Here is a 22,465-nt window from a genome sequence, read left to right as displayed (position 1 = left end):
TCAGACCCAGCCTGAAGACCCGCCTTGTTCATTCAATTGGTCTGTGACAAACCTGCTTCATGCAGCCCTCCGTCTGTCACTCACCACCTCACTCTCGCCGCCGCCTCCTCCTCACTTGGCATCGGGCTGCTCCGTGTGCCCACCTCGTTTCAGCGACGCGCTACCGACAGCCAGCTGTTTTCCCAGCGCAGACGGTTCTGGCTACAGCTGCCGGCTCGGCACGCATTTTAGCCCATCTTACCGGCTGTGGCAGTAGCCCTATATTTGACCGCTAAAATGAGCCAGGATGTGATGAGGTGCTGCGCTGCTGTTGCTAGCTAGGCGGACAAATTCCTTCAACCAGCCTGCTGCTTCAATCACTGCGGGTTGACACAACATTAGCCGAGGCGTTGTTGAGGGAGCTAGCGGGTTAGCAAGCTAGCTTTAGTAGCCGTTACGTCTGATTTAGCCAGCGATAGTTAATGTAGTAAATCAGATTACGGACGCATTGCTGCGGCGTGGATAGTGCAATAATAGGCATCACTTTAATGTTGGCTTATTAGCCAGTGCTACTGCTTTTTCTGTCGCACACTAGCTAGCTAACGTTGGAGGGACTCCACAGATATCGGCTGAAACGGGCTTTGGATGTCGCGACACTGCGGTTGTGAATCACTATCGGCGGATTGTGAAGACAGAATTTGGGCCGAGTTAATGATATAAATCGGATTTCAAGTGGCTAATCTGTTGCAGTAATTTTCACATTAGCAGTGTTACGGTAGAGCATCTCCGGGAGGCCCCGCCGTCTCCTCACTCCCCTCCCCTGTCCGAATCTCCCGTGATTTGCCGAGAACACCCCGGTGAAGTCGCACTTGTTCTCGGCTGGGGGGACAACTTGACGGCGAGGCCCCTAGCTAGTGTCCCCTCCCCCAGTCCCGTCCACACGTCCGTCCAGCCCGACAGACCACCTCCTCGCCTGAGGTCGAAGCGAGGACCGGGGATTCGGGATAAGCTGAAACCGTGGGAGAGTGTTTGTCGGGTCCCGTCTAAACCGGGCTGCCAAAACCAGAGGGGATGACTCTGGAGTCCATGATGGCTTGTTGCCTGAGCGAAGAGGCGAAGGAGTCGAAACGAATCAATGCAGAAATTGACAAACAACTCCGCCGAGACAAGCGAGACTCCAGGCGAGAGCTGAAATTGCTTCTCCTCGGTATGTGGCATGTTCATTTTAAATGTACGTGTATCGTGATGTCTTGTGGCGTTTTATGCAAAAACTAATCTCCTTGGGCCTTCTTTGCAGCGCTAGCAAATGCTACTAGTTAAGATAGCTAACTAGCTGGAAGCTTGGATGTTTCAGTATGACTAACGTGGTGGCATGGTTTTTAAAATGCGTGCCCTGTCGGTAATGTTAAGTTTAGGTTAAGTAGCTGACTTAAAAGAGCATTTATGCTAAAGCCCACTAGCCACCCATGCTGTTATTCATTCTAGTGTATATAATGGCACAGGGATGCAGGCAGCAGCTCATCTGGTATCGAAGTTAGCAACGTTGAGTTTCACCGTTTACAGGCTGCCACATGTTAGTCAGTGGACTAGTTTGACCTTTACTAACTAGCCCTCAAGCTCATCCATCTCAAACACCACCCCTGTGGCAACTGGTGGTGGTTAAACGTGAAGATTGTCACTTGGTAACAGAAGAAGGAGCGGCAGCTGTGGTTTGTTTTACACTTTTGCTTTCACCAGGTTGCATAACATTTTCTACAAGTGGATGAGGTGTCTGAGCCAGACCCTGATTGGCGCCTATTCATTCATTCATTTATTTGTCTGTTTGGTCTTTATTAGCGTGCAGTAAGTGTCACACATCTACCCTTACAGTGGACAAGGATACTGAGGGATTTGCCCCCTCATCCTGGAGTCTAGCTGAGTAGGTTAGCTATTTTTATAGCTGGTGTGTGGGCAGGTGGGAGCTGCTGTTGAATAAGTTGCTCTGTGCTGCATTGATTCATAGTTCCGTGGACACAAAGAGGAACAATAGGCTACGCTTTATCACACATGTACTTGAATTTTGTATTCCTCCATCTTCTAGCAGGCTAACTCCTAACAGCATGTGCATGATGCGACCTGTCAGACTCTTAAAACAGCAGATTAGTGTCAAAGCAGCGAAAAAGCAGGTGTCCATTTTTAGAACAATTAAAGGTATCTAGGCTGCATCCTTGGTTTCAAAACGTTTGCTCTCATTTCTTGTCCACCGAACGCAGCCCTGGTTATTTGACATGTGTGTCTTTTTATTTCCCTGCTGAATACCTCAGCTCTAAGAAGTAGGCCACACTAGAGCCATACTTTCGATGGGACATAAACTACCATGTACGTGTTATACGTTTTAATTGTTTTTGCAGGCTATTCTAATTGGACAAAGAGAACGGTTAAAAAGGTGTTTTGGTTTGATTTGCTTTCATGTCTGCTGCAGTCATATTTCTCTTGCCAGGTGACCTGGGAAAGGTTAGACTCAAGAAATGGTTTCAGAATATCTAGAGATTCAGTCATTTACACTCTCTGTCTCAATTATGGCTTTTGCATCTAGTGCAGTTTCAGTATTTAGGTTGCTCTTTAGTATTTTTTTTAGGTTATTTGCTTATAAAAAACACTAAAGTGTTTGTGGGGAAAAAAACCAACAGCAAGCAAATCTGAAATCATTCATGCTGTAAGAGATCCATCGTGTGTGAGTTAAGGCTGTCGGTTTACTCCTGGATAAGGACGTGTAAGGCAGGATTAGTCCAGGTCTTAATAGGCTTGGTTAAACACATCCGCTGCTTAGACTTTGAGATGTCACCGACTCTTATTATCCCCTGACATTATTTTCAGGCCCTCAACGAGCTTCCAGCCCCTGTACACCTCACCAGAAGAAGAAGGAGAGCAAGTACATTTTACAGTAAAGGGAAAGTGATACTGAGATGTATAACGAGTACTGACTGTTTAGCCCATCTAGGTAGATTATTGTGGGAGTTATTCAGTCATCAGTTACCCCGTAGCTCGGCGCACATTCAGGAAATGCGTTGTACATTTCAGCTTGGCTTGCAAGAATGTACCCAGCAGCTCTTTCTGGCCAAGTATGCCCAGTTTTAGTCGTACATAATGTGTTACTGTGGAGAGCTGTAGCTTTAGTACTGAAATAGTTCAGCATGGAGGCATGCAGTTTTCTTTTCCCATTCTTCAATGTTGTGTGCATGCATTTATAATAAAATGAGTAAAGGGTAGAGATTGAACAGTTAATAAGTAATGGGGAATATTTCTGAAATTTAAGATCAGAAAAAGTGCCCTTAGCCTCTAGTTCCAGATTCTCTAGTTACGGTAGAGGAGTTGCTGCTGTTCTTTAATGTAGTTTTAAATCAAAACTGCTGCTTTTGTTCCTGCGTGCAGCTTTCCTGTAGCAAAAAAAGGTTGTCTCTCAGTAGTTTAGGTCCACCCTCCCTCTGAGTCCCTCTCCCTTCCTGGCAGAATTTACTATATGGCCAGGGTGCATTGCCAAAATAGCCTTGTCTCAACAAAACTCTTATGAGGTTATGCCAGATACAGACAGGGGTTTCCAGACTACTAATGCCATGAGGGTGAAGATTAGGTGTAGTTTTGTAGGTAAAAGCTATAACAATTTCAAGCTTAGCTACCTAGTTAGAAAATAACAGCACTGCCGGGGCTACAGCAGTGCCCACAGTCTGGCTGCCTGTCACTGAGAGCCATATCAGGCCATACTGACAGCTTCCTGTTCTACAGACCAGTGGTTTGCCTCTACTTGGTCAAAACACAGTAGGCCAGGAGCTGTGGCCTTTGCTGCATTGGGTAAATGAACTGCTGGAGCGAGTGAACGGTCAGTAAAGTGAGATGGAAGGGCAAACACTTTAGGGTTTCTGAAAGTGCTGACTGATTTAAACTGTAAGCTCCCAGCCAAGCTGTAAGTGTACCATTTGGCATTTTATTATTTAAAAAATGAAGATGTGAATTTCACATGAAATACGAATAAACGATTGTTTAGTGATGATGACACTACTCTCACTACGTGATCACCATCTTTAGGATAGAGTCATTTTTGGTCATCAGAGAATTTATGAAGCACAGTATTTAACGACTTTAAGATGTTGTGGACTGCACATCATCCCAGCATGGGTTAAATGTGCGGTCATTTGCCAAATCCTGATTGATTCACTTGATCTTGTTGATCCTCCCTGTATCAGCAGAATGTCTTGTTACCAGGTTAAGACATCCTTTAGAGGAATGGTCTGATTGAACCAGGAAGAGGATCAGGGTTAGCCTCAGATGTTTATTGCTGACCTTCTTTCTCTTGCCAAGTCATCTTATTTTGATCATATATGGCAATAGGGATCTTCTAGCTCTACTCCTCAGTGGTTGCGTGTCTTTCTGTGTGTGTGAGTACTGCACTTTTAATGCTAGTGTATGTGGAGCTATCTGGATAGACAGTTATTACTGAAATCCTCTTTATGATGGTCAGATCAAACACTTTTAAAAATGGAAGTCGTTACGAAACTGCTTTTGCAATTCCAATTTGACATTGTATTCATGTGTGTATGTAGAATGAATGTTACCTCCTGACAGCAAGAAGAGCTCCTTTGTTGTGTTTGGCTGAACAACATGAAAAAGTCAGAAAAGGGAATAGAAATTGTGCATACATACAATGCACAAAATAAGCATCCAGTTTACATGTCTCTTGCATGCACACTCACCGTGCACACAGACCACAGACCTTTGGACTGAATTGAGATGGTTCCACAGGGGATGCTCAGACCCTTCTGAGCCTGGGCAGATGACAATTTATGTCACACTACTAATGTGAATATGCTGATGTGCATACCATAAATCGGCCTTTACACCTCTTGGCCTCTAGGGCAGCTAAATACATTTGTTTTAATCCAATATTGTGGTACGTTTAAAAAAACAAAATGTTAAAAAAATGACTTTCATGCAGTATGCAACTGCTTTGTAAAGGACTAGTTTATTTAACATGAACGGTTTTCTCCAAGAACTGATCAATTGATGAGGTACTGTATATATGACAATGCATTATAGACTCTTATGAAGAGAGTACAGTTTCAAACATCAGCACTCAGTTTGTTCCCATTATAGAACATAACCACTTTCTCCTTCCACACCCCCTCTACATCACTAATTGTTTGCAGTAAATGCTAAGGCAATCGCCCTCTGCCTTAGCAAGCCTTGCTTGCTGTTTGTCTCCGTGACATGGTGTCTTTTGCATGTCGTATTGCTCCGTAGTATACTGACAAACGCACACACACATTCTTAAATGGGGTCACTGCTTGTTCTCTGGAGATATGGAGGTGAATGAGGCTAGATGGTGACTGTCCCACATAATACTGCTACCCCGGTCCCCAGACAGGACGGGGACGTTCTGTTCACTGCCAGTTTCTTCAGCCCTCTCTGTGCTGACAGGGTGGCATGTTCATTCCTGTTTACTCCCACCAGCTGCTGTGTACAGTAAAGCCCACACATCCCTCTGATCGTACCGTTTCAACTTCTGTCACTTCATCTTACCCATGTTTGAAATGATAGATCATGCTTACATCATATTCTAGAGGATGTTGGGCTTACAATGTAGTTGTGAACTCTTCTAAAACCTAACATATGTACAATGTATGTTTTTGTAACGCCCCTGTATGGACACGGCGCATTATCTCATAGAATCTCCATGATGAGATTCCCAAAAATAAGAGCTACGGCTTAAGAAATAATGTCAGCATCTAGGATTTGTCTGTTTTTAGTTAGTAGCCGCTGAGTTGAAGTGAGCACAGTGTGTGTATTTCAGACTAAAATACTGCAGCTTGCTCCAAATCTTTTGTAAAGCCAGTATTTGATTTTTTTTTTTTTCTTTTTGCGCACCCACACCCACTCAACCAGAACAGCACTCAGCACATACTAACTGGTGAACAGACAAAGCTGTCATAAGTGTTTGTATTATGTGCAGTGCATCCTACGGCATATATGTTTGATTTACAGCTCTGACACCCACAAACGTAGCATTCAGCAGATGCAGAGACCTCATTTTAACAAAAAGCAATACGTTGAAAAGCTTTAATGAAACAGTGAAACAAATGGTCTGTGGTTTTGTTTGACTACACTGTCTGCATGGTCCAGGTCATTGCAGGAAAAAGGGAAGAAATGGGCCATCACAGTGTAGGTAACATCAACGCCTTAAGCTTGGCCATAGGATCCGCATGTGTCCGCAGTTGGTTAGGCAGCTGGTGTGTGTGTTGTGTAGCTCTAGGCTCTAGGCTACCTTGGCTCAATCCTCTTCCTTTATACTTTATGCCTCAAAGAGGCCAGTTTCCTAGACAAATTAAGTGAAAGACTGAGACACGGCCTGCTACATTTTGGTTAACCTTGTGCCTTTCTGATTCATGCAGTATCTTTACATGGTAGTGATCAAAATGCTCACACCTGCATGTAACTCATTTTGAGGTTTTGATAATACTCTAACCTCTGCTGTTTCTATGCAAATTTTCCCTGTCTGCTGAGATTGGATTGCGATCAGCTGCCTAAAAGGCAGTTTAGAAAACCAGATAAGCAAACACTGTTCCTACCAATGCACCATTGTTTTTATGTGTGAATTTGCATGCATATATACAAAGATGGTTATAATCCCCATTTCCTGTTCATCGAAAGCTGTGACAGGCATTTTCCTGCAAAGTTAAGTTTGCCCGGGATGGCCCTGTCTGTGCATGGTTCCTTTAGTGGCTATCCATTACTACACACGAAGTAAGATGGAAGAATTACACAATAGAAGTAGATGGTGTAAACAAAGCAGCCCCTACACACAGACAACCTGGGCTCCATCAAAACTGCTGCACTAGTGGTGTGCGTGTCAAGTCCATCAGGTGTTGTGTCACAAGCTGACATCAATCGCGTTATGTAAAGGCTTATGAAAGATAGCCTGGCAACAGAGGCAGGTAAAGAATTTGGTCTTTTACATGATGGCTCTTACTATTTCATACTGTTTTCTTTCAGTAGCTGTTTTTGAATTGGTCGTTCACTCCAAGTTTTAATATTATGCTCATTGTCGTTCATTTACCCTTGATTGAGACTTTTCTACCTTTGTACCAAGACGATTGGTGTTGGTGTGTGGGCTCTGTAGTTAACTTGGACTGTTGCATTGGGGCATAATAATAATTTTTTTATATCTACCTAGAACCAAAAGCATTATCAAACCCAAGTAGTGTGTGAGCTATTAAAAGGTGACCTCCTTTTTCTAGGTCATTACCAAAAAAGAATGGATGGATTCTAGTTATGAATATCCAAAATTCTTGACAGAGAGGGATGAGAATGGAGAGGCATATTTCTAGCCTAGGGGAGGTTAGGAGGGGTTGTGACGAATGGGAGGGGGCAGAGCGTGTATTTGTGTGGGAGAGCTGGTGAGGGCATGGAAATGGTTGTGGCTGGCGTTGTTACAATCTGGGGAGGAAAAATAGGGAGACAGAGGCTCGTAGTGTGTTGTCTAGTGGAAGAGGGACATGACAGTTAAGAGAACAGAGCGGAGGGAGATCTTGTGACGGGGTCACGAGAAATAAATCAGACATTAAGCGAGAGAGTGATTCTCTTGCTCCTTTGCTGAAGCAGTCTGCAGTCACACACAGGACACTGCTGCCACAGTCCAATACAAAGAATACACTCTCTGTACTTGACTTCTTTTGTTAGCTCAACAATCATATTTTTTATTAGACTGACTACCTTGTAGGGACTATAGTAACATTTACTGCAGTACATTGATTCATCCAGGAGAAGGGGTGAAGATAAGACCTTTTTACTCAATCATAGTCTATCTAGTCCCTGTTCTCCAAAATTGGACATTTTGTTGCAAGAGAAGATGGAGGAGGGTTATTTCCACTTATGGACACAGTGTTGAAACCCACAATTGGTATCTGGGATTAAGGTATTTCTTCCTGCATCAGCAGAGCAGCAACTATCTCTCCTAGTCCTTGGTGTTAGGAATCCCCTGGTACTGACCTGAGACCAGCCTTTTCCCCCCCAAAGTCTTAGTGGAGTCAAGGCCCTTCTTCTTCTCTGTGGTACACCAAAAGATGGAGAGCACAGAGCAAGCCTGAGGGGCTCACAGTTATATTTACTGTCTGCCACAAAAGAGAGGAGAGAGAAGGGGCGGATGGGAGGGGTTTAAAAAAAAAAAAAAAGAGGGAGAGAGAGAGAGAGAGGAAAAAACACAGGAATGAAAAAGAGAGGGAGACAGAGGAGTGGTTGCCATGGTAACGGAAATATGGCTGCTCTTCAAAAACCTTGAATGTAGGTGGTGGTGCGATGAGTGTGTCTTTTTTTTCCCCTCCTTGTTTTTCCCTCTCAGTTGTGTCGATGTACCTGATCCCTTTTGATTTCACTGAAGACTGAAATGCCATCACTAATTTTTTTTTTTTTTTTTTTTTTGATAGCCTGAGGGTGATGTTTCTGGGCATGATGTAGAGCATAGCGGGCTAGTGTGAAATGTGGGTTAGGCCCAACAGGCCCATGTCACAAGCAAGAGGAGCTCCTGAAAAGCTTAGTGCAGAGATTCTCATTTTTACGTTGAAATCAAGGAAGATTTTGCTTGAATATTAGCAGAATTATAGCTTTAATGTATATGCCTATAAGCCTTCTGTTCTTAGGCTCCTTTACCATATGTGTACATTTGTAGAACTCAGACCACTTGAAATATTGCACTGATCTTATCCTAAATCCAGAAATGGGCTGAGAAGGGCAGAGGAGGATCACTGAAGGAATGCAGCGTTTTGACAACGACCCCTGCTGTTAGACCTTTTGGCAGAAGCAGTTCATTGTTAGGTCCTGAATGTAGGACTCATTTTCTTAATCATCGTCATTAAACTAGCTTCCACACTCCACCAACTTGACACATTAGCAGTTGTAACCAGTGTAGTTAATGAACTTGGAATTTCAGTAGAGGGATTTCATAACATGATTTGCTTAGCTTATTGGTTTACAGATATCTAAGATGTCATATACACAAACAGACTTTAGCATGTTCTTGAGGTTCTGTCATAACAGAACTTGACTTCAAAATTAATTCAGCACTAATTGGAAAGGACAGTGACTTTATGACCGATTAGGACTTGTAACACAGATTAATTCCTTCCGTCACAACAAAATTGATACACACTTATATGCCTGTTCTCTTTTCTATCACCTTTATATCAAGAGTAGACAACATGTAGTATTGAAAGAGAAATGGATAGTTGACAAAATCATTTTCTTATCACACAACCTTAGTGCATATTGGTGAACTCAGTGGGAGTTTCCTGTAAGTGGTCTGATACTATCTGTGCTGCAGTGTGTGTGCACTGTGTGGTTCACTTTGTGGCTTTGCTTGGTAAACGAAACAGTTGCATATAAACCCTTTAGTCTCAAGCTTCTTGGCCTTTTCATCCAACATGGTTTCTGATAACATGCCAGACCTTACGTGACTCTGCAACGCAATTTCACTTCACCCACAATGTAACTTCGCAGGTCTCAATTTCTTTTTCTTTCTCTGCGTGTTCTGTGCTGTGTTCAGGTACCGGGGAAAGTGGCAAGAGCACCTTCATCAAGCAGATGAGGATCATACATGGAGCCGGCTACTCAGATGAAGATAAGAGAGGCTTCATCCGGCTTGTTTACCAGAATATCTTCACCTCCATGCAGGCTATGATCCGCGCTACTGAGACTCTGAAGATCCCCTACAAATATGAACAGAATCGGGTAGGGACTGACCCACAGACATAAGAGTAGAAAACATTATTTACACTTTGTTTTTAAAGGTGTGATTACTGAATAATATTATCTGTGTATGCTGCATAGCATTTCATAGTGTGTATTATCTATCTAAATCGATCTATTGCTATCTAAATTGCCATAGGGATGGAGTTTTGTGAAAACGATGGAGTAGGGCTGAACCTAAAGATTATTTTTTGTGAATTAACATATTGATACATTTTTGGATCTAATCTATTGGTTATTTTTTGTGTTTTTGTATTTAAGGTGCAGCCTTTAGGGTTCTGTCTGCCAAAATGCAGATGACCTACTCTGCTGCTAATGCTAACATTACATTGCTAGTGCTTATTGTAATCCGAAATACCCTTATATTATTTATCTTCAAAAGGTTCGGTACACTGACGTACAGTGCATCATTAATAGCAATCAATGTCATTTTATAGGCCTGAATGCAAATAAATGGACTCTAATGAGCTCTTGTGTGTGAAATATAACAGATAAGATCACAACACCTCTTTAGATAATCTGATAATTAGATTTTTGTGTATGCATGTGTGTATCTGGTCTTTCATAGGAAAACTCTACTGACGCTAAAGACATGAAACATTTACAGTACTTTCTAGCAGGAACATCATGCTTGGAATAAGTAAAATAATAAATAAATGGATGATAAAAGTGAAAATGGCTTTAGTTAGAAGTGTTATTGTTATTAATGTTCTTCCCCTTTATCTTTATCCTTTATCTTGTCTTTTCACCTTGTCTAACCTTCTTTCTGTCACCTGTGTCTTTCCAGTCTAATGCCATGCTTGTGAAGGAGGTGGACATAGAGAAGATCTCTTCATTTGACCACCCTTACATTGCAGCCATCAAAAGCCTGTGGGCTGACCCGGGGATCCAGGAGGCCTATGACCGCCGCAGAGAGTACCAGTTGTCTGACTCCACTAAATAGTACGTCTGTCCATCTCTGTGGGTTTGTGTAGACAATGGTCATGATGTCTGTCTAGGAGTTAAGAATGGTATTTGTGTAAATGTGACTGACACAGTTATGCTTATGTAATTGTTGAGTGTGTGTAATGCTGGTTTGGGAATAAGCATAATTTGGGATGGAGTTTTATCAATGTGGTTAATTTAGCTGTTTCTCCTTAAAAATAAACTATTGGATGCTTTGTAAGCTTTTATAGAACCTGATATTATCCTATAAAATGCTGACAAGATTTTATTGGAATCCTTTTGTAAATCTAAAATTAATAATTGATAAAACCCTTACATCTTGGTTTCCAAGCCTGTGTACACACTCTGGTCTCACTTAATGTGTAAAGTTTTAGATTAAGTGGGGAAATAGGTGTATGTGTGTCTATGTTTGCACTCAAATATGCATGCAATTTGAATGGTGTGGGTGCATCAGTCCTTTATTTAAATTGTATTTTTTTTGTGTGATTTTGGGGAACTGACCGTTTAATTTTGCATGTGGCAGGAATACTGAGTTGTCCCCATAGATCAAGATGATCGTTTATCAGAGTAATTGGAATGTGTTTGGATATGTGGCTGGTTACCTTGTGGGTTTTATAATAAATGCTGTGCAAGGAAGAATATCAGTCTTTAGTTTACATACAGTTTTGGCTTATAAAATGACTGAATTCACCAGCCCATATTAGAATTTAGCAGTGTCATAGAGAAATATATAAAACACAGGTAGAAAAAAACGACTTTAAATTAATTTTCCACTCTTAATTTTCATGTTCATTTCAAAGCATGTAGCTTTTTTCACAGCATGCTCAGATTTGCTGAAACCTACTATGATTTCATTTTAAGTTTCAGGTTTGTCTTTACTGTCAGCAATAAAAGATACACCCCCAACCACATATAAAAAAGAATGGCATGGTGTACACACTGTTTGCCACAAAAAAAAAATGTGATTTTCAGGATAAGTTGCTGAAGCCATTTCTCTAACTTCACAGTGCCTCTTGGTTGTGAACTTTCTGTCTTGGCATTAAATCTTGTTTTAAATCTGCATGCATGTAAGTCTGCGTGCTGTGCAATTTTCACTATGATGGTAAATGTATAAGCTACATGTCTACTTGTTCTGCATGTCTTGAGTGAGAGAAAGATGAGAAAATCATTCAGTGTGTCTTAATGTAAGTGTTGTCCACACTGTTCATGTATATCTCCAGTTACCTTAGCGATATAGACCGTGTGACTTCGGAGGGATATGTTCCCACCCAGCAGGATGTGCTGAGGGTCCGTGTTCCCACCACGGGTATAATAGAGTACCCATTTGACCTGGAGAACGTCATCTTCAGGTACTGCTAAGGCCACAGGACTGCAGTATCATCATGGCTAGAGGACAGAAACCACTGATGACTAGCAGGATATTAACACGTTAGTTCAGAATGGTTAATTCTTGTAAACTGAACTCTATAATAATGATCAAAAAAAAGAGGAAAATGCCAAGATTATTTTTATCCTATCAGTGGAATTCAAACATAGTTACTAACTTCACAATGCTTTTGCAGAGAAAACTAAAGATTATAGTGTGATTGGACACAATTTGCCTCAGGGGAAGGTTGGTTAACCTCATTAGATGTCAGTGGTTTGTGTTCCTAATTGTTCTGAGGTTCTGACCCCAGAATATAAACTAAAGCCAGAGGTGCTGCACTGTAGAGTGTGAGGAGCAGCCACCAAATACCTGGTGAAGAAGGATTAGACAGTGATGTCAGTGATTCTCTAGGAAATGTTTCCAAATTTGTTTGAAATCTAGAAGACCTCTGACTTTAGACTTGTTTTAAACAATGTTGAGAATTTGTTTCCTGTTATCACTGATACCATACTTGTCCAAACCTTCTTTATCCGTTTCCTGGTGCTGCTGTTTTTGCTGCTCAAGGCACTGCTACTACGGTCACTACACTGTCTGAAACATAACCCACAAACTACATGGCCTCACTGCAAATAGTTGCAACTTGAGAGCTAATGCCAAAAATCTTTGGTTTGTTGGTTTATGGAAGGAGAGTGTTAGTGGAACAGTGACCATGAGTTAACACCCTTTTTTCCTGGGATGTGGCCTTTTCTGAGAAGCTTCTTCAACAGGAGTGATCCACACTTCCTGGAATGGCAGGGGGTTGCGGTAATTGCTAGTCACGCTTTATATAATTGTTTTCCCATCTTTTTTTCTCTCTCCCTTCCTGGCCTGCCTGTAGTTATCTTTCCGATCTGGATCGTATTGCAGATCCCAACTATCTTCCCACTCAGCAGGATGTGCTCAGGGTGCGCATCCCCACCACAGGAATCATAGAGTACCCCTTCGACTTGCAAAGCATCATTTTCAGGTAGAAAGATGCCACATTTCACTTAGTCCCTCCATCCTATGTTGTGACATACATTCACTCATAAGTCATCTGATGTGTTTTTTTCCATAACCCCAGTTAACAAAAGTGTCTTCCCCTTTAATTAAAGGGACTTGTGATGTTTGCCACATACAGTTGACTTTCTTACACAGACCTCTTAACCCTTCCCTCCAACCATAATAGTTACATTACCATTTTACAGTCTTTTACACTTTCTTTTAGCTCCTGCCACCAACAGCAACTGTACCACACACAAAACAATCCCCTAATGAACTCACAGTCCTACATTCTGGTGCCCGCCCAGTCTCTGTAAATGGGTCACCTCCTCTCTTCCTCCTCCTTTTCTCCTTTCCTCTCTGGCTGGCAGAAGAAATGAGGTCGTCCTCTCCATGGTGGAGGAATGTTATTTTGAGCAGCAGGTCCTGCAGGGCCTATATTGGCCTCCGGTCTCTGTGGACCACAGTGGACTGGGCCACCACCAGGGGGCACCAATGCATTGTGAATTATGACGTGCAGCTTTCTGAGAGACCTATTTGCACCTGGCCTGCAGTCTTGCACCTGTGCATCAAGAGGTCCACCAAAATATGCTTTAGTAGGCATTGATTAGTATAAGTTCCATTTACATATAGACTTTGATAAGAAAACTTTCTTCACATGAAAGATTTGCCTGAATCACTTGTTACAAATGAAGTCCTAATAAAACTGGGACCTAAACTCCCTGACAAGTGGAGGGTGACCTTGTCAAGAAGAAGCTCAGGAAAGCTAAACCTTATGAGGATTCACACATTTTATTAGGCAGTATTTGAGGCCAGATTGCTTTTCATGAATGGCTTCAGCAAATGCCAGCCTGTACCCATTCCGGCACATGTGCTAAAGTTCGACTTTTAATGCCAGTTTTTGCTCAGTTATTTTAGTTGATTTCTCAGCTTGTAGATCCTCATGTGATGACGTAGGATGTGTCGTCCTACATTGAAAAGGATCCCACCACCACAGGTGCTCCCTGTATCTTTCATCGACCTTTCAGCTCAACATCCTGTCCTCTGTCTGTCCTCTATCTTTTTTCCTGCTCCCCTCTCCATCTCTTTTTTTTGTCCTCGACTTTATGTCCCTTCTGTTTCCCCACCTTTTTCTAAATGTGTTTTTAAACTTCATAGTTTTTCTTGTGTAGTGCTTTATCATGACCACAAAGGATGGCTGACATAGGCGTGTAGTAATGAAATGAATGCATTATAATTCTTTGCTTTCACTATGAGATATGTTGACTCACTGTATGACCAGATGAATGCCACTCACTTTAGGAATTCCAGTAAGATTTGTTCAAGAATTCTTATTGTTTGGATGTAGCTATACACCTTCCAGTATAGCTACTGATATAATATTATGGGACAGTGAGATTGAAAATACAGAGAATACAAATTTTAGCAAATTAATTTTTTATTTGTGTAAATATTAAATTGCCATTCATAATCGGCTCCAAACAATATCAGTCATTTACAGGTGTGTGCAGTTTCTACAGGAAAGCAGCTTCTGTTCATTGATCATTAATAAACGGATTCCTTAACTGAGTGGCTTTCAAGCTGATTTTAGTTCTGTCTTAAGTGAGAAGCTTTCATCTTTGCAGGAGCATGCAAGACTCACTTAGAGTACTTAAAAGGGCAAAACCATATTCAGACTTCACATTTTCAATTGTTTATTTGCCATTTATAGAGGTGTTTTAAGAAAAATAAACTCATGGATAAGATCTTTCTTTTTGTGAGAAGAGCACAGACTCTTTAAATAAAATCAATGAAGAAGAGGTGAAATTAATTCATCCTCTTCTTAAGGTGTTGAATCCATCAGGTATTTAATTTTTCTGGAAAAAAGCACCACTACAAAAGTGGTCAGGACCTAAAATAAATGATAGGCCTACTTTTGATGTCTTCTTAGATGATAGTAAAAATATGCTTTTATGCGTCCCAGGATGAGAGACTATATTTTTATTTGGGTCATGTGCTGAAACTGTTTAAGGAAGACATACACCAGATAACGTCTTCAGGACAGATGGACCTGAAACAAATGTGTATTGAGAAATTGTGTCAGAGCTCATCTGGTGCATATGTGTTCTGTTGTACAAAGCTTGTCATAATCCATTGTATTTACTAGATTATGCCGATTACAATTTGGTGGGATAACTAAATCTATCTTGATGGATTCAGAACCTCTGTAAAAACAACAAAGTCCTGTCTATAAAGCTCTTCCACCATTTAGGAATATTTAAAGCTTGAACTTTTGCCCTGTTAAACACTAAACACCTACTGGATTGTTTAATTAAATCACATAAATGAACTGGTCCACCAAGACTTGTATCCTAAAACAATTTCCCCTCTTTGTGCTTCTTCACTTGTAACATTATCTTCACCTTCGTGTTGACATCAGGATGGTGGATGTTGGGGGTCAGAGGTCAGAGAGGAGGAAGTGGATTCACTGCTTTGAGAATGTCACTTCCATCATGTTCCTTGTTGCGCTGAGTGAGTACGACCAGGTCCTGGTGGAATCGGACAACGAGGTAGGTGGACAGAAACACAGCGTGATTTTTTTATTTGTTTAAAAATGTGCATGTCAACACAGTTACAAAAGCAAAACCAATTTTGCCGTCAGCCTGGTTTGTGTAGTGAATGACATACATCTTAACACTGTATAAAGACCTGTAGAGACAGAACTATTGTTTCACCTCCGTTGACTTCCTTATTCATCACACCAGAACCGTATGGAGGAGAGCAAAGCTCTATTCAGGACTATCATTACCTATCCCTGGTTTCAAAACTCATCAGTTATCCTCTTCCTCAACAAGAAGGATCTGCTAGAGGAGAAGATCTCCTACTCACACTTGGTGGACTATTTCCCAGAGTTTGATGGTGAGATCACCTGTACTATGGTTTGTGTATTTTGTGCAATTTGGTGCATTATTTTACGTTTAGACATTTTAAGATTGATTAGTCTGATAGATTAAGTGAATGCTGAAGTGTGTGTGAATGCTGTGTGTTTGACAACACCGTAGTTGCATTTGCCTGTTTGTTTCACACTGTTTGATGCTGATCAAGCAATCAAAACAATAAGTCTTGAAAAGGTGGGTCCGAGTCTCACTTCAAACTAACTTCTGTAGTGTAAAAGCAAAGCTGGCCAACCACAGGATTTTGTAATCGCACACAATCACAACATGATGCTGACATCACAGGCTAAGTTGATGTGACTTTGTCTCATCACTTTTTGATTTGTTTCTAATAAGCTAATAAATAACAGCATTTCCACACTAACATGTGCTCATCTGTCTCTAAAATGAAGGTCCCCAGAGGGATGCCCAGGCAGCACGGGAGTTCATACTCAAGATGTTTGTGGACTTAAACCCAGACAGCGACAAGATCATCTACTCTCACTTCACATGTGCCACAGACACTGAGAACATCCGCTTTGTGTTTGCAGCTGTCAAAGACACCATCCTACAGCTCAATCTGAAAGAATACAACCTGGTGTGAGGGCTTGTGTATGACACACACCTCCTCCCCAATGCACAAAAGCACATCTCTTTGGAAGTGTGCACTCAACTCCACATGCATTATACAGCACACCATGCTGACACACGCACACACACACACACACACACATATATACACACACACACACACAACACACACACACACACACACACACACACACACACACACACACACACACACACACACAAACAGAAACCTTTCTTTTTTCCCCAGTACAGTACATTCACAGATCCTCCCACCTGCAAACGCCGCCCCTCCTCCTTCACCAAAGCTCGCCCTCTTCCTCCTTCACTCGGCAGCTTGTCGTGTCAGAGTCCTCGCTCCTTCCAAAGCTGCTCTGTGTGCAGATTTGGCCTCGGCTGCTGGCTCTGGCACATTTCATCTGACACACAAATCTTTCACATGGGCTGTACAGTGACTGGAGGGGACTTTGGTGTGTGTGTGTGTGTGTGTGTGTGTGTGTATTTTGGGCAGCATTGGCTAGGAAGGAGCTTTGTTTTGGTAAATAGCAGCATCAAAGCCCTACAGCCCTCTGGAGTTGACCCTCAGTGGTACGAGATCAGATCCTCCATTGTCTCCTAGAATGAAGTCAATACCGTCCATCCTGAAACCACCCAAGACCAGTGGCACGGTGCTGAAAAAGAGATACTTCCTATTCACTCGGACAGGATGTGAGGTTGCAAACGGGACGCAAGGGGACAGCGCTGAGGATTCTGTCTCCACCTCGCATCTATGAATGTACCCACCAGTGTGAGCATTGCTGTCGCAAAAAATAGAAATCTATATTATGAAGTAAATGCATATGTAAAACACACATTAAAAAAAAAAGCACGAGAGGGAAAGAAATAGCTAATCGAAATCTGTTCATTGCTGAGATTTTTTAAATGTTTTTAAGAATAGAAATTTGTTGCTAAATCTACTATTAACAAGTAATGGTTAAATGGAATGGTGATAAGAAATCTGTAGAAGAACCTTCGGACACAAACAGCTCAAACGGAAGCAACCAGAAATTTACTTGACATAAGTATCCTTTAAAGATTTCTTTAATTTTATGTTTAAGTCAGTGAAGATTCTCAGTCATCCAGGTGAGGTGGTCTGGAAGTTGAGTCATGGCAACTGGACTTGTTCCTTGTTAGGTCGAATGTTTATGTTCAACTTAGTCGCATCACTTCCCTCCTCCAGATGTTTTCTGTATGGATTCACAGGGACAATATTCCACGTGACCTTAACAGCGTCTGGCTCCACTGATAGACCCCCCACACACTCTATTGCAGAACACTAGTAGCGAGTGAAAGCAGATGTGAAGGGGAGCGTGATGCCATCAGTGTTTATCAGCCCACAGAGCACAACTGTAGCTCACGCTGCAGGTCGTCGTTCATTCAACAAAATGAAAGCTGTAAATGAAACATACCCACACCCGCGGTGTGTGGTCACATGTCTGATGACATCACACTGCATCAATCAGCCGTCCAATCAGATACACTTCCTGATGGTGACGTAGTTATCCATTATATCAGGATGTGCTTCTGTTTACTTTTTTACTGTATAGTCACTTTGTTTATAAAAAGATTGCTTGCTGTTGGGTGTAGGGGGTGGGGGGGTTTGAACATTTCACAGAAAAAGCACTCTGAAGTCTGCAAATGTTGTTTGTGTATATTTGTCTGTAAATACATATACACGCAACACTCCTGTACAAAAACGCTCTGTGGTACACCATCTTTGGCAAAAAAAAAAAGAAAAAAAAGTATTTCGTTAGCATACAGTTTTTTCCTATGAATTTATGGTAGTATTGATACTGTGACTATGGATTTTGTTCACCTGATAGGACTACACAGAGCTGAGTGGTGTTGAGAAAATGATCGGCAAGGAGCAATAGTCAGAGAGAAGAGGTTCCTCCCAACCAGCCTCGCAGCTCCATACTACTGCAACAGCTCCAGAGTAACACTAACTAGGGCTGGTAAAATTGTCACAGTATGGTTACAAGATGATTTTAAGAGTAATTAAAGACTTTTGTTTTATTTATCTAATTTATGGACCAGGTCTGAAAGTGTTGATAATTTGACTGCTTTTGATTCTGTCATGTTGAAGTGCTCCTTTTCTCATGACGGAGCCTACTTGAGTCTGAACTGCTGTAAAAACGAATGTCTGGTATAGTAAGGACTTTATCCTCTGCTTTTTATTTCTTATCGAGACATTTCCTGTTGTAATTGCATCACATCTCCATCCATGGTAATACTCTTTGGTTTCTTTTTTTTTTTATCTTTTGAATCTTCTTTAGGAGCCCTCAATTTTTTTTTTTTTTTTTTTTTAAAGAAAGCATTATCTCTTGGTTTATAGACGCAGCGCTGTAATGCACACCTAAATGTACAGTATGAACGTAGGTGGACTTTATCAGTGATTGAAGACCTATGTGGTCCATGCTTGCTATTTGTAACTTAACACAGATATTCCATTGTCTGTTTTTTGCATAGTTCATTTCAAGTTTTTTGGGGGTTGCTTTAACAGTGCCAGTGAAGTGCAGATATACTTTTTTTTTTTTTTTTTTTTTTTTTTGGGTCTTTGACCTTTCTACAGGTGACTTATCCCTCATCCTCATTAAGGGCTATCAGTGTATCAGGCATCAGACAGTGGGGAGTGGAGTACAGGACCACAGTGAACCAAGTCATCCACTACCTTGTCTATAAATGGAGAATACTAGCAGTATGTGGCGTAAGAAGTATAGGCAGAGTGTTAATGCAAATATAAGGTGTGTATGTGTGTGTATAGGGAACACTAAGCGGTTTTCTTTATGTATCTGGCCCTTTAGTGATTTAGGTGGACCCAGTATCTTACTACTACTTGTTTATTTGATTGCATTGGTATCACAGTGTTACATGTAATACCTCATGCAGTGTAAAAAAAACGCTAAACACTGAAGACACTACTACCAGAACAAGTATTGCATGTTTCCCCCAAGTATTTGAGTTGTAGCTGACAGCCAAGAAATCTTAAGGATGGTGGTTTGTGGGTTTTAACCCATTAATTAAAACTCTTGCACTGTACTACAGTTCATGCTTCAGTTTATAGACTGATTCCTTTCCTTCTAGACAGCTGGTTTCTTTTAATGCCATTACAGTTTTCAGAGTGTTAAAACATGGTTTTTATTACAATGATAAGATATTAAGGCGTGTTATTTCTCTTCTGTCACACTTGCTTATGTCGTGGTGAAGGACAGTGTGAATTTGGATGACGAGTGCTAACCACCTCTTAGATCTCAAACCAATTTTGATACATCAACTCAGCGTATACCAAGTACTGATCCAACACCATCTCTTTTTTTTTTTTTTTTTTTTTTCAAATTTAAAATGTTCGTACCTCGCTGCGTACGTTTCTATATAGACGTACACAGTAATTACTGCAGTATTAAAATTTAGGTGCATCTAACTGAATTAATGTGTCCCATACGTTTTGGTCTGCATTATTACACAATGTTTATAAAAATTTAAATGAATTATAAGTCACTGATCTTAAACCAGTTTCATGTCAATCCAAGGTTTGTTTTTTATTTTTTTTTATTTTAACGAAACCAACCAAAAGCTTCCAGGAAGATGGAGATTCAATCAGAAAACCTATTGTACAATAAGCAGATTGAATACTAAGGTAATGGGGCTAAAATACTTATTAAAAAGAAATATGTCTGCATAAAATAGCATAAAGGTTGTGCTGATGAAGCAGCCAGCCAATCGTTAAAACGGCTGTCGTTAAGAAGGTCTGGATGGCACCGTTTGAGTGGAACAATCTACCAGTATGGATACCGAAGTATTTATCAGTAGTTGTGTTAAGATTTACTGTGTGTTGAGTGCAGCTCGCTTTAACTGTGGGGATAAAAAAACAAAAACAAATGTATTTTTAAACTTGACACAACAATCCTGGCACATGGTGAAGGGCTGACTGGCTGTTAGTGTGGGTTTGGTAGTTTGTTAGTGGCCCAGTGTTGCACAGTGTGTTTTTGATACAGCTTATCTCGACATATATACAAGCTGGAAAGAGACAAGTGGAAGTCTGCATGACACTTAACTCTCCTCCTCATTCTTTCACTCCTGTCCGTTTTGAGCATTAACCAGTAAAAAGACTGGATTGGTTTTACAACGCTCTTATTTATTGCCTTTCATTGCCTTTAATAATGAAAGATGGTGTTGCTGGCCCTTTTCGGAGCATTTTCTGCGATCTTGAGGGCAGCAGTGCTGTGGGCTTGTTGGAATAAATGAAATCACACTTATCTTTCAGTCATCAGTATGGAGTTGGTGCATATTCAAAAACATAAGCTTGTTCCCTTTTGTTTTTGTTTGTTTTTAATTCGCCCTCTGTTAATAAGACATTACCAGAACACTATTATTTAGGACCACTTGATTTTTTTTTTTCCTCACTCCAATGAAACCTGAAGGTCAACTGTGTAGTGGTGTATAAAATGCCGTTTGTTTTTCCCCCTCATTATTTTGTATGTAAACCAAATGTAAATTATGTATTATACTGAGTGTGCCAACCCCACTCTCTAGAGCCAGGCTCTCTCTAAGTGCCAACGCTGTGGTCATCATCAAAAGGACCACCATATGAGATGGTCCCCCTTTTTAAATAAACACGCCAGAGACTAAATGGATAGATGATTAGGTACACGCAAAGACTTTATTCTGTATTTAAGATTGAAGATTTAAAAGATAATCTTTTTTTTTTGTTTGTTTTTTTAAGAAACTGTAATTATTATTGCATGTGCTGTTTATTTTGTGTTGGAAATGAGGGCTTGGATGTTCTCGTTGAAGCAGAGCCCTCGATGAAGGGGGTTCAATCAGTTGGTTATTATCAATTATTGATTTACATAACTCTTGCCATATATTTTTTATGTGTTTCATGTATTTGTTTCAACCACTGTTGCCTGATCCTCATTCAAACATGAACACGACTTATGATCATTGCCGCCTTCTAAGAGAGAAACATAATGACAAGGTATCTGTTTTAAATTGAAATAAATTTGTTCCTATACTTGCTGATGGTGTCTGTGTTGGGTTTTGTGATTTTCTGTTTCAAATTCTGTTTCAGTTTTACCTATAATGTGTGATCATCTCACTCAGAATTTATCCCTTATGTGTAATTCATGGATTATACTTTCAGTTCTGCCATTTTTTTTATATTCTTATAAATGGGTCATTTAGATTATTATAACTTTTAAAGCTGTTTGGTCCTTTGGTTGTTCTGTTTTCTCTTATGAATATAAAATGCTAATGTTTGGATTTCTAAGTTAACACAACAGCAGCCCCTAAAACATAGCTCTAAACTCCTGGTAGTAATCTGAGTGAACCTCTTAAGAACATTTGGGTGAGATTACACGACAATACAACAACAGGTGAATTATTCAGTGGGCATGCAGAACTAACAATCATGAAGTATCTGTTGTACATCTACACAGTTTAAAGTGACTGTGACATAACATTATTAAACATACCTGCCTATTTCAACAAAAACTGAAAAATTCTAACCATGTAAAAGTAGAATACATGTGATGACTGTATTAGATTGCAGACCTGTATAATCAGTTATTAAATGATGATTGTGGATGACTTAGCTTCTCTATAAACCAATAGATTATCTTTTTTTATTTACTTTAACATATATTTCATCTTTTGAAGTTTCTTTTGTATTTTACAGCCCAAATGTGAAATAAGCCAAACATACAGTACCTGAGGATGGAGTTCCTCTGTGCCTGGGCGGGTCAGTTCGCCGCTGTGCCGCAGGGGGCGCCCGCTCCTCCGCTGCTCGGTTTGTGTTCCGGGTGATTGTTTTTTTTATTTTTTATTTTTTTTTTGTAAGACTCAA

At 40.7% G+C, this 22,465-nt stretch overlaps 1 protein-coding gene across 3 annotated transcripts; it reads left to right on the top strand.

Moving 5' to 3' along the window:
• The first annotated feature begins 1,050 nt into the window (after positions 1–1,050).
• Positions 1,051–21,639, top strand: gna11b (guanine nucleotide binding protein (G protein), alpha 11b (Gq class)). Of its 3 annotated transcripts, XM_026339290.1 has the most exons (8): positions 1,051–1,186; positions 9,548–9,732; positions 10,538–10,692; positions 11,916–12,044; positions 12,939–13,067; positions 15,501–15,630; positions 15,826–15,979; positions 16,407–21,639. In XM_026339290.1, the coding sequence occupies exons 1-8, from the start codon at positions 1,051–1,053 to the stop codon at positions 16,595–16,597; spliced, it is 1,209 nt and encodes a 402-aa protein (XP_026195075.1). In that variant the 3' UTR covers positions 16,598–21,639. The 3 variants fall into 3 exon arrangements, with proteins under 3 accessions (XP_026195075.1, XP_026195076.1, XP_026195077.1); XM_026339291.1 differs by lacking the exon at positions 11,916–12,044 and having other exon boundaries at positions 16,407–16,597; XM_026339292.1 differs by lacking the exon at positions 12,939–13,067 and having other exon boundaries at positions 16,407–16,597.
• Positions 21,640–22,465: the final 826 nt, after the last annotated feature.

This window comes from Anabas testudineus, chromosome 22, assembly GCF_900324465.2.
Source record: "Anabas testudineus chromosome 22, fAnaTes1.2, whole genome shotgun sequence".
Taxonomy (NCBI): Eukaryota; Metazoa; Chordata; class Actinopteri; order Anabantiformes; family Anabantidae; genus Anabas; species Anabas testudineus.
The sequence above is the reverse complement of the archived record's forward strand: the minus strand, read 5'-3'. Positions and strand labels throughout refer to the sequence as shown.